General features: G+C 38.3%; 1 protein-coding gene across 1 annotated transcript; it reads left to right on the top strand.

Moving 5' to 3' along the window:
- Positions 1-1,565: 1,565 nt before the first annotated feature.
- LOC118736176 lies at positions 1,566-4,120 on the top strand. Its single transcript, XM_036466271.1, has 2 exons — positions 1,566-2,015; positions 2,153-4,120. The coding sequence occupies exons 1-2, from the start codon at positions 1,566-1,568 to the stop codon at positions 4,118-4,120; spliced, it is 2,418 nt and encodes an 805-aa protein (XP_036322164.1).
- The last annotated feature ends 9,169 nt before the right edge of the window (positions 4,121-13,289 follow it).

Raw genomic sequence — 13,289 nt, forward strand, 5'->3', positions numbered from 1 at the left:
GAGTACTGAGTAGTATAGAGGACTCGATACTTTTTGACAAGTACTGAGTAAATATCGCGAACACCGAAAAACATCGACGTTTTAAAAACTTGTTTAGGTAAATATTTTTTTTCAATTACATTGAAAAATGTTTAAAAATTACCCCATGGGCATAACGTTCATTTACTTCAATACTGTCATAACTCAAAAAACCGAAAAATTAATATATACTTTGTTCTGGTGATCTACTGGTAATCGCTATGAAATTTTTATACAACATAGAAGAAGAGGTATCAGTCATGTAGACATTTGTCTCGGTTAAAACTTCTTAAATAATTGGAAAAGGAATATCTTGTCATGCCTTCGATAAGACTGGCCCACATAAAAAATTGGTCTTTGCTTTTAACCAGACCCACATATCGACATATATTGAGGTCCATTTGACTCCTACACCTCCTAAATATGGAGTTAATTGCGAAAATTGTGAATAAAAATGGCAAAACCGAGTCAAACGGACCTCAGATTCGGATTTAGTGGGTCGAAATACGTGGTAGCAAGTGGGTCTGGTAAAAGCACATACCAATTGTTTTTTGTGCCGGTTTGGGTTAGAAGGGTGGTCTTCGGCTCGATAACTTGGCAATTCTGCAGAATAACAGAGCCTTCGTTTTCCAATGTATTCTACCTTGGTTTTAAATTCGAAATCCCGCCCCATTCCGAAGAAAAATTTTGTGAAAGGGAGCTTATCAGCTTAAGAGTTTCAAATGAGCCTTTTGCTATAAACATTTGTTTTACAATTTTAAACTTATAGCAAGTTCTTTTCAAAAACTCCGTTAGAAATTCTTGTTAGATCAGACTTCAGCTATTAAAAGCAATGTCTATTCAATTTACAAAAAGAAAGAGGTCATGTGTATATGTAAACAAAGCAATCTGATTTTTGTTAACTTTTCGCGTTTGCCCTAAAAATACTTGGAAGTACGAGTATTATCGATACTTTTTTGCAAATATGAGTACTGGCATCGATTCTTTTTTAGAGGATGATAAATGAGTACTAGTATCGATACTTTACCAAAAAGTTCTATCACTAATCGTTATTCATATACCCACTGTAAGTTCGTGCGCAAGGGCAACCCTAACTTAACTCTAGAGAATATAGTGCAGCGAGCAGAAGCAAGTCGAAACACTGTCAAGAAACAAGGAAAACAACGAAAAGAAAGGAAGAACGAGAGCTCGGCCATTTTTGAGATATAATTGTGGTGTCACGTTAAAGCTAATCAAATAAACGCACATATTTTTAAAGCTTATTGAAATTATTTATTAATTCAAACTGGTTTATACTCGATACAGATAACATTTTCATTTGACGGTGGAATAACACGTCTGTATATTTTTTAAAGTCGAGTTCATTCTTTACACGTTTTCTTGACATCATTGCTTCTGCTATCGGAAGATTCCAGAAAGTTCGACGCCGTTACTTGAAAATTTGCACAGCCCGCCATTTTTGTGCTTGTGTCACGCGAATGCCAAACAATTACTTTTTGAGAAGTGGTCAGCAACAACAGCCAGTTGAAGAAGAAAATAGCAGTATCATGACGGAAAATGTACAACGGGCAGAGCCGGAGCAATTGGCAACGTTAATCGAAGTAATGAGATCACTAAAGACCTCAATAGATGAAATTCGACACAACAGTGAGGAGCAACAGAGGGATCTCAATAATCTTCGTCAGCAAATACTAGCAGACGTATTGCCGTTGCAGACTCGAGAGAATCCCACGCCACCAGTGAACAACAGTGAAACCAGAGTAATGGAAACGGCGCCGCTAAAATTATATGATCTACCCACGTTTTCCGGAAGCGCCGAAGATTGGCCTCTGTTCTATGCCAACTTCAAAGACAGCACAGAAGTCTTCAACTATAACAATAGGCAAAATTTAATGCGGTTGCACAAGTGTTTAGTGGGTGCAGCCAAAGAAGCCGTAGCATCAATGATCTATCCAGAGGGTGTTCAACAAGCAATGGAAGACTGGAATTTAGATTCGGTAGGTCTGACCAATTAATTCGTTGTCAACTAAGTAAGCTGCAAAGTTTCCCAGCAATTTCAGAGAGTAAATTGGAGCAGATCATAGCCTTTTCTACAAATGTTCGTAATGTTGTCGCCTTTTTAAAATCTGCTAAGTGTGAGCAGCATCTCAACAATCCGTTGTTGCTGGAACAAGTGGTTAGTAAATTGCCAGCAAGTAAGCAGTATGAGTGGGCACGTCAAGCCATGACCATTAAGCCTTACCCAACAATCAACGACTTCGCGATTTGGTTAACTGAGTTAGCTCGAGTCGTTACTACAATATCAACAACGTCAACTTCGATTACAAAAGCTAATGCTCAACCGCCACGACGAGTTATGCATGTCAACGAGAACACTACTGAGAAGCCGATGGAATGTTATTGTTGCGATAGGGCTCATGCGATGGCCAACTGTCAGAGGTTCCATCATTCTCTTAGTGTGAAAGATCGGTGGGATATAATCAAGAAAGAGAAGTTATGCTTTGCTTGCCTACGCAAAGGTCATAATGTATCAAGCTGTCGCTCGAAGAAACCATGTGGGGTTGGTGAATGTCGACGTTTCCATCATGCCAGCCTACATGAGGTTAGGGTGGAACCAACGCCACCAAGTGAATCAGCACAGCCAGTTTTAAATTGCTCGACACCCAACGTGAACTCTAGCCACCTATTTAAAGTGTTGCCGGTCAATGTGTATGGGCCAAATGGGAAGCTTGAAATTTTTGCCATGGTCGATGAGGGATCGACCATATCAATGATAGACGAAGGTGTGGCGAACAAATTGGGGCTGAAGGGACAGGCACACACCTTAACCCTTCAGTGGTACGACGAAAGAATTAAGACTGAACAGTCACGCAAGGTTAACGTAAAAATAGAAAATCGTAGTGACAAGGAGAGGTTCACTATGAAAAATGTACACACGGTGAAGCAGTTGAATTTGCCGACACAGTCTTTTAAGAGATCCGAATTTAGTTATTTTGATTCGTTACCGATCGAAGAGTACATCAACGTACAACCAGCTATGCTTCTCGGCTTGGACAACGCGCATTTGACGGCCACGATGGCTACGGTTCAGGCGAGAGAAGACAGTCCATTAGCCATAAAAACAAAACTGGGGTGGATTGCCTACGGTCCTACCAAATTTTCATGCACGCCATTGTCAGTAGTTTTGCTTATCCACGAAATTAATCCGTCAAAAGAGTTGCATCAATTAGTTGATGAGTATTTCGCCACTGATAAATTCGGAACGGGGCCAGTTCAACTGTCAATTGAAAGTGAAGATGTCAAGCGAGCTCGAAATATTATGCAAACTACGACAAGGTTGGGCGATAGGGCTTACGAAACGGGTTTGTTGTGGAGTCGGGATACAATAAATTTGCCTGAAAGTTACGAAGCTGCCGTGAAACGCCTATATGGAATTGAAAGAAAGATGAAAGGTGATACGGAGTTTGCACAAAAATACCGACAAGAGATGGAAAAATATTTCGATAAAGGGTATGCTAAAGTTTTGTCAGCCGAGGAGATAGCCGATACCAGCCAGCCAATGTGGTACCTTCCTCATTTTGCCGTGCAGAGTCCGTACAAACCAGACAAATTGAGAATCGTCTTCGATGCTGCCGCAAAGGTCCAAAACACTTCGTTGAATTCCTGTCTTCTAAAAGGGCCTGAACAAGCAAAGTCGCTTCAAAACATTTTGTTCCGGTTTCGTCAGGGCGCTATTGGTGTGGCCGCTGATATTAAAGAAATGTTTTCGCGAGTTAAGATCCGTAAGGAAGACCAAAATGCGCAGCGATTTTTATGGCGTAGAGACTCGAGCCTAGCTATACAACAGTGTTGCATGACGTCGATGATTTTCGGAGCCGCATGTTCGCCCTGTTGTGCAGAGTTTATCAAGAACCACAACGCTCTTCGATTTGAGAAACAGTTTCCGGAGGCGGTAAGCGCAATTGTCGAGAGACATTATGTCGATGACTTTGTATGCAGTTTTGATGATCCCGAACTAGCCATCAGAACTTGTCGTGAAGTCGTCTCCATACATGCGGAGGCCGGATTTGAATTACGGAATGAAGGGTGCCGCAAAATATGACAACGTGAGTATGGAAAAGCAAGCCATGTCAGAAAAGGTGTTGGGCATATTTTGGAATGTGCGCAATGACACGTTTGAGTTCCATACTCAATTTCATCGAATCCCACAGGAGGTGCTAACTATGACTAGAGTGCCAACGAAGAGGGAGTTCTTGGGTATTATTATGTCAGTTTTGACCCATTCGGGCTGCTCTCTGAGGTTACGGCAGCTTCCAAAATATTGATGCAAGAGGTGTGGCGTAGTAACGTCGATTGGGACGACGCAATCACAGATGAGGTACACGACAAATGGGTAACTTGGTGGCGCGGATTCCACAAATTTAAGCAAGCTAAAGTGCCACGTCAATATTCTTCGTTCATGGGCTCAGCCAGAGACGTACAGTTACACATGTTTGTGGATGCTAGTCAGATGTTATTTGCTGCAGTTGGGTATTTCCGCATTGCAACTAGAGACGGATGGGATGTCGCATTCGTGGCCGCAAAAACACGTAACACGCCTTTAAGGTTGATGTCAGTTCCCAGACTAGAATTACAAGCCGCTGTTTTAGGCACGCGTCTAAGCCAAATGATTTGCAACAATCACGATGTTATTATAACGAGTGTAACCTTTTGGACCGATTCCAGAACCGTGTGGCACTGGATACAGTCAACAAATAGAAAGTACAAGGCCTTCGTTGGACACAGAATTGCCGAAATCGTAGGAACTACTAATCCGTCACAATGGCGTTGGATCCCAACAGAATTTAATGTGGCGGATGATGCCACTCGTCCAAAACCGCCAGCCAAATTTAATTGCAATAGTCGATGGTTAAAGGGACCAGATTTTTTAAGACAGGAAGAAATGACATGGCCAATATTCGACAGTGGGTCGCCACCTGATACGTCAGCAGAGGAAGTACAACCACAACTGTTAGTTCAAAAGCCGTCTAACAGATTAATCGACTATAACAAGTTTTCATCATACATAAAAGTTAAGAATACCGTTGCCTGGGTGCTACGTATTAAAAACCTCTTATTGCGGTCACGGAACAGCGACCAAACACACGAGCAGATGAGAGGATCGTTAACAGCCGCGGAAGTAGACACGGCCGAAAAATTAATTTGTCATTTGGTACAACAAGAATGATTTTCCAAAGAAATCGAAAGTCTTAAATCGGAGCAACGAGTAACAAAAGATAGTCCGTTGTACTCACTGTCGCCATATTTATCAGAAGATGGGTTAATTCGAGTGCATGGAAGGATTGATGAAGCGATATATTTGCCATTTAGTGCCAGACGTCCAATTCTTTTGCCCCAGCAACACGCTATTTCTTTTTTTATAATACAACATTTTCACAGGAAAAATCTCCATCAAAATCGAGCAGTAATAATTAACGAGTCGCGCCAGAGGTTCTGGATAATTCAAGTGCGTGCAGTGCTGAAGACGGTAGAGAAGAATTGTTCGATATGTCAACTCGATCGGGCTAAACCGGTGCCACCATTGATGGGTCCATTGCCGCAGGATCGCGTTACGCCCTACGTGCGCCCCTTTACCTACACAGGCGTAGATTTATTCGGGCCACTAACATTTACGATTGGACGCCGGCATGAGAAGCGATGGGGTGTTATCTTCACCTGCCTGACGGTAAGAGCAGTACACATTGAGCTCGCAGCAGACCTGTCTACTGATGCGTTTCTGATTTGCCTAAGGAATTTCATTAACCGTCGTGGTACACCAGTGCGCATTAGAAGTGATAATGGCACAAATTTCTTGGGGGCTCAAAAGGAGTTGAAACAGTGCGAACAACTACTAGACGTTCAACAAATAGAGGGCGAGGCTGTTAAACGAGGCGTGGAGTGGGTATTCAATTGCCCAGCTAACCCGAGCTCAGGTGGATGTTGGGAGCGTTTGATCCGTATCGTAAAAAGATTGCTCCTCAAGACACTACATGAAGTCACACCGAGATTAGAAACGTTGCAAAGCGTCCTGATTGAATCAGAAAATATTATTAATTCTCGTCCATTGACCGATATTCCGCTCACTACGTTAGAAGACGAGCCATTGACACCTAACCATTTTTTGTTGGGATGTGTCAATTCCACGCAAACACCACAGCCTGTTGATGTAAAAATTTGTCTAAGGAAGCAGTGGCGCATTGCGCAAAATTTGAAGGACCGCTTGTGGAAGCGATGGACCGTAGAGTTTTTACCACAGTTGCTTCATAGGCAGAAGTGGCATAAGGCAACGAAATGTCTACAGGTGGATGATATAGACATCATTTGTGACCCTGCTTTGCCAAGGGGTCGTTGGCAAAAGGGAATCGTCGTCAAGTTGTATCCGGCTAAAGATGGGCAAGTGCGTTTTGTAGACGTAAAGACATCTACGGGAGTACTTCGCCGTCCCGCAACCAAATTAGCAGTTTTGGAAGTTCGTGAATCCTAAAGTGATTCACGGGGGGTGGGATGTAAGTTCGTGCGCAAGGGCAACCCTAACTTAACTCTAGCGAATATAGTGCAGCGAGCAGAAGCAAGTCGAAACACTGTCAAGAAACAAGGAAAACAACGAAAAGAAAGGAAGAACGAGAGCTCGGCCATTTTTGAGATATAATTGTGGTGTCACGTTAAAGCTAATCAAATAAACGCACATATTTTTAAAGCTTATTGAAATTATTTATTAATTCAAACTGGTTTATACTCGATACAGATAACATCTTCATTTGACCGTGGAATAACACGTCTGTATATTTTTTAAAGTCGAGTTCATTCTTTACACCCACATATGTACATATATATATTACATTTCATATCAATTCAAGTCTATTACATGCGCCCCATGCTTTTCATTTTCAATCTCATAAATTGTTTATAATGACTTTTGTTAAAATTTCAAAATCAAATGTTATCAAAACAAATTCTGGGACTGAGAAATATAATTTTCTACTTTTTAGTCCATTTATAAAAGCGCGGTATATTAAAAAGTTTTTTTTTCTAGTTATTTATTCTTAAATCTGGACGCTTGTGATTCGAATCGGTGAGCACATATGCAGATGGTTTCTGCGGTTATAACTTTGCGTAGAAAAACTAAATCTAAAAGAAATTGCACTAAGATTTTCAAAGGTATTTTTCAACGCATTTCATGGGACTGAGAAATATTATTTCTACTTTTTAGTCCATATATAAAAGCGTGGTATGTTAAAAAGTTTTTTATTTTATTTATTTTCTACCTTTTAGTCTTGTCTGTTTTGCAATAGAAATTAAAATAATTCAACGATATTTATAGATTGGTGCACACACATGCATATTTGTATGTACATTAGACTGCAACACTCCCCATACAAAGAAAAATCGGTACTGTTTTTCCACCGGAATTATAAAATCTATTATATTTTAAGACCTTCACCGAAATATTTGGGAAAAATATTAAGATTTACGTGAGCTGGACCGATTTGAAAATACCTCCAAAAATTTAGTTTTTTGTGAATAAAAACAGTTTTTTAAGTATTTTTTGCTAAAAATCACGTTAGGTGACAAAAGAATTTAAGCTTAAAAAATTTCCATACAAATATTTAAAAAGAGTTTTCAACGGAATCGCAATAATGAGATTTTGAGATGAGATGAGATAAAAATATTCAAACAATTTTTTAACGGAATCATAATAATAAAATGTTTTATGCTGTTTTTCAACTTTATTCAAAGACTGGCTAAAAACTTGAATAACTCAGCCCAAACTCTACCGATTGAGACATATGAGGTATCATTGGAAAGGAATTTTCTCACCCTTTTTATTTCTTTGCAAACAAGCTCAATTAAAGCATGAACGAGAAAGGTAAGACAAACGAACCTCATTCCATGTTGAGCTAAGATGTGATGGTATTTGATAAAGAAAAAATTGGGACGTGAATGAGTTTTTTTACAAAGAAATAAAAAGGGTGAGAAAATGTTGTTCCACTGATACCTCACAAGTCTATATCGGTATAGTTTTGGCCCCGTTTTTTAAGTTTTTCTTAAACAAATCTTAGAAAAAAGTTAAAAAAACAGCATCAAAAATTTTATTAGATATTATGATTCCGTTAAAAAAATTTTTGAGTATTTGTATGCAGATTTTTAAAGCTTAAACAGTTTTGTCATCTGAGAGGATTTTTTTCAAAAGATCTTTTAAGAAACTATTTTTATTGATGTAATGTGGAACTATTTTCCGTCATCCCTTGTCAAATTTGGTTTGGAGACAAACCGGTTTCGGCGTTGTGCCATCTTCAGTGTAATTTTTCGTTCTGAATAGTTTCTGTTTGTCCGTCACTATTTATAGCCGTGCTAAATCGCCATTGGTTCTTAGTTAGGTACGTTTCAGCGGATTATATTATTTCGTTCAACCATTGGTTTTTATTCTGTGCATACCAGAGATTGGCAAACGAAGCTGATTTTGTGACTATAAAGCTGATGCCAGATAAAACTTTGTAGCTTTGCGTGACATTTATAACTTTGCCAGCAAAGCGCCAGACGCAAAAGGTATGCCACAATGAACGCCAAGAAAACAATTTTGTACCGCTTTTTTACTCGTCAAAGTTGCTGTGGATTTTATATATTTTGCTTTAAAATTATCAGCAATGTAATTAAGTTTCATGTTTCTGCATGAAAACTCGAGTTTGGACGAAACAAAATAAATATTAAACCGGCTGATTGTCAAAGCGCGTAAAAAGGTGGGAGTTGGTCAAGAATATATATATATATATAAGATTGCGCCAATCGAGCTGGGAGCAACTGGCCGTGACGTCAATAAATACCAGAATGAGAGAGCAAGACGAACTTGACAAGAAAAAGATGAAGCATCGAACAAAAGCAGTATTGCCAAGTTTTGAATTTGAAAACGCACCAAATTTTTATTGGTGTATTTTATGGACTTTATATACATACATAATTTTATTGTAAGGATGCCGATTAAAATTAATAAAAATCAATGTTTCTTGCACGACGGTCGATTTATTCTGCCATGATTGAAGGTGCTGCCACATATTTTGTTGTCGATTATGTCACTGTGCCATGATTTTGATAAAATTTTTGTAAAGTGGCTTACCACACTTACGATTGCTATAAATTTTGCTTCCAGTTTTTTAAGATTTTCTGATTTGGTGTCTTCAAACTAAAAACAAAAGTACCAAAAACGCACCAAGCAGCAAAATCAAAAATTTTAGCCTTTTGAATACCCACTAAATTTGGTGCGAAAAGCAACAAGTTGGCAACAGTGAATGTAAACAAAAGTATTTTATGACGTCAACGATTAGGTGGATGCTGTCAAATCGACGAAGAGAGGGTTAGCGGTCCGCGAATGGCGCGACCTTTATTTTCTGGATCGTGGGAGTTGGCCATCTTTTCGCTTCGCGCTGCAGCTTCAACGATTTATGTGGCATGCTTTGTGCATTTTCATACAATTCATCTTATCTGTCAAAGCGAATCTGTCACGTAAAGCGAAGCAAAAGTTTTATGTGGCATCAATTTAAAGGTCTGATTATGCATACTTCGCATAAATTCGCACACCAATTTGTACCAGTGCAATAAAAATGTAACTTAAGAAAATGTGATACAAAATCTAAACTCAACAGATAGCTAAGTTTTTAAAAGTTCTGTTAACTTCTGGGTAATGGAATACATAAAAAATACATACAAAGTACATACGAAATAACAGTTTGAAATTTATGCGAAGTTGTGCGAAGTTATGCGAAGTATGCATAATCAGACCATAAGCCTGCTCACATTAAAAACGGGGGATGAACGAACACCAGCGCATAGCGTACAGTGCTTGCAAATACAGCCACCACAAGTGAACGATACTTAAGCTGATGCCACATAAAACTTTTGCTTCGCTTTACAGACAGATTCGCTTTGACAGATAAGATGAATTGTATGCAAATACACAAAGCATGCCACATAGATCGTTGAAGCTGCAGCGCGAAGCGAAAAGATGGCCAACTCCCACCTTTGTGTGCGCTTGGACAATCAGCCGGTTTAATATTTATTTTGTTTCGTCCAAATTCCAGTTTTCACGTAGATACATAAAACTTAATTACATTGCTGATATTTTTAAAGCAAAATATATAAAATCCACAGCAATTTTGACGAGTAAAAGACAGTAAAAAATTGTTTTCTTGGCGTTCATTGTGGCATACCTTTTGCGCCTGGCGCTTTGCTGGCAAAGTTATAAATGTCACGCAAAGCTACAAAGTTTTATCTGGAATCAGCTTTATAACAGCTCATACTGATGTTGACTTCGGCAAAACAGTATTTAAAGTGAACGTGCACGAAACCAGCAACCGCCGTATTTGATCGACTGCCGAAAACACGATACTGCATTTGGACGGTTGCCGAAAGCATGAGAGCTCATTGGGACCAGCGTTGCCAGGTTGATGTTTTTAATGTCATTTGGACGTTTTTTGTACCCTGTTGACGTTTGGACGTTTTTTGTGTAAAAAATTACGTTTTTTAACTTCCCAGTAATTTTTCTTTGTTACTAAATCTTATAAGTAGAACTGATTTTGAATTATTTTCTTAATAAATCTTTACAATCTTTGTGTTTTGCTGCAGCTGCCACCTCCAAAGGTTTTTTTTTGGTTTATTGGACTAAGGATCCCTTGTTCAAAAGCTGGTTGTGTAAACACTTGAGGTTACGAGGCTTGCTGTAATGATGAAATTGCACATTAAAAGCCAAATCAGGTAGAGCCGATATATTGCAGCAGGCACGCTCGCAAAAGCATCAAAAAACTGTGCAGCATAAAACGATAGAAAAAAGTAGGCAACTTTTTTAAGACTACATTGAAAATGTACTGAACGCAAAAAATACTGAAATATGAGGTCCATTCAATAACTTTTCCAGTAAGTACTTGCAGCGAGAGCGTAAAAGAAAAACATAGAGTCAAATTCAGAGCAAGAGAAAATTTTCAGAAAAAGTTATTCAACGCAAAACTAGTAAAAACTTGCAACTTGAGCCATTTTGACACTTTCTGAGTAAAATTTTTACTTGCAAGAATTTGCAGCTCTCTGGGGTTGTTACGCTCTCGAATTCGCTTCCTCTTGCAAATATTTTGGGTTATTGAATGCATTTTCAGTAAAAACTTGGAAGTACTAGTAACAATTCGTAAACATTTTTTGATATTGATTAGACCTATTGCTATGTTCCTTCTTAGCAGAACGTAATTTAGCGTTTTTGACAACCGAGCCCTAACCAAATTTCTACAAGAAAAAATAAATTGTTAAAAATCAACGCGATTATTTACCCCCTTTAACCTTGCACATTATTGCCCTGAAATTTAATGGGCTAAAAAATCTGAATAGAAAGTTGAAAATCTAGCTGAAAATTTGCAGATTGTTTATAATTTTTGCACAATTTTTGTGGATTTATGTTTTGTTTGTTAATGAGCTTGGCTTTTATGGAAAAATAATAAACATTAAATAAACGAAAGAGAAACAGCCAAAATCGATCAAAATGTTGATGACTTGATCATCTGATCACAAGTGTATGTATAAAATAATTTTTATATTAACGATCTCAAACCAGTTTACACTAAATTTTAAATGTGCTCTGTCGAAATGATATTTTAATATACCTTACGTACATATCGAGCCCTAACCGCCAAAATAACTCAAGCGAAATTTTTTTCAAAATTTCTTTTTGATGCAGAAATGTATCTAGATGCTCTAGGAATAATTCTTCATCAGAAAGAAAATGTTGAAAAAAATGTCGCTTACATTATTTTGGCCGTTAGGGCTCGATATGTACCTTTGTATACAATAAAAGTGTAAATAAGAACAACTTTTGTACATTCATTTGAAAAAGACGTTTTTGGGTAGGAAATGAAGTTTTTTTAGACCAAGAGTGACGTTTTCTCATGCTGAAGACCAGGCAACACTGATTGGGACGGTTGGCGAAGCAACACGCCGCAGTTTATTTGTTGCAGAAGTCGTTTGACTTGTTGCTGAAAGCCATTTTATCTGTTGCTGAAGGCATCAAACGTTGCCGAAGTCATGATCCTGTATTTCAAAAACAATTCAACGACATTTGCTTGTTTGAAATGAAGCATTGATATGCACGGTGGAGAGAATACAGAAGGTGGCGCCGATGGCAATACGCTAATCGGCTCTTAGTGAATTTGACAGAACCAGCTGTTTTGCTGACGTCATAGTCGAGATGACAGCAGTAGTGATGTGCTGAGTCAATACTTTTAAGTATCCAATACTCTCGATACTCGGTACCGAAATATTCAGGTTTCGAATAAAAGCGCACATAGGCCAAAAATATGGAAAAAACGGTTCAGGGGAGACTCGCCTATCAAAACCCGAATGTAGGAGCCAAAAGAGCTTTAAATACTGATCCAAATGAAAGATGTATATATGTCGGTTCGAGGCCATAATACATAGAAACTCTTACTTGTTTGAATAATTTTTGTTCCAGTTGAATCGGACGAAATCATTTTTGTAGGCAGATTCTGTAACCAGTTAGCGATTATTTTCGAATCGGTATCGGTTATCGGTTATCAGGGTTAAAACTGATAAAATAATATTTCTCTGTTGCGATAAGTTCAAGTGTTTTAGCCCATATCATATAAATTAGTAACGAAAGTTTTTTCTAAACTTGAAACGCATGTAATGGCGAAGGTTTAATGTAAAGAATCAGTATCGCGTACCGATAAGGAAGTATTGGGTACCGAAACCTTTTTTAAGTATTGGGTACCGACAATTCAGCACATCACTAGACAGCAGTTTTATTTGCCGCTCTCAGTTGTCAACTCTACGGTGACGTCACGCGTTCTGCTGCAATCGGCGCAATCTTTTATTCTATCATTCTTGATACGGTACTGTTTTATTGAACTCACTCAGAAACAAAAGTTCCACAAAAGCCTTTGTTTGTCTTTGACATTTGGAATTTTTCAAAATCAAAACAAACAAAACGAAATGAATAAATCTTTGAAATTTGTGCATAAAAATTGTTAGTATATACATAACCTTTAAACATTTTTAGTTAAATCAAAGAATAATTGCCTTTTTATGTCCAAAATGTGGTAACAATATAATAAATGTAGTGTTTGCTTATATTCACTTTGTTTTTGTCTTCCCTTTTCAATTGATGAGAAGTCAAAAGAAATGCGGATCAAGCAGTGTAAACACCTTCAAATAACTGATTTCAAAGCACGCATTTGGGGCCA

Source organism: Rhagoletis pomonella, unplaced genomic scaffold (assembly GCF_013731165.1).
Source record: "Rhagoletis pomonella isolate Grant_MI unplaced genomic scaffold, Rhpom_1.0 Rhpom_scaffold_00003, whole genome shotgun sequence".
Classification (NCBI taxonomy): domain Eukaryota; kingdom Metazoa; phylum Arthropoda; class Insecta; order Diptera; family Tephritidae; genus Rhagoletis; species Rhagoletis pomonella.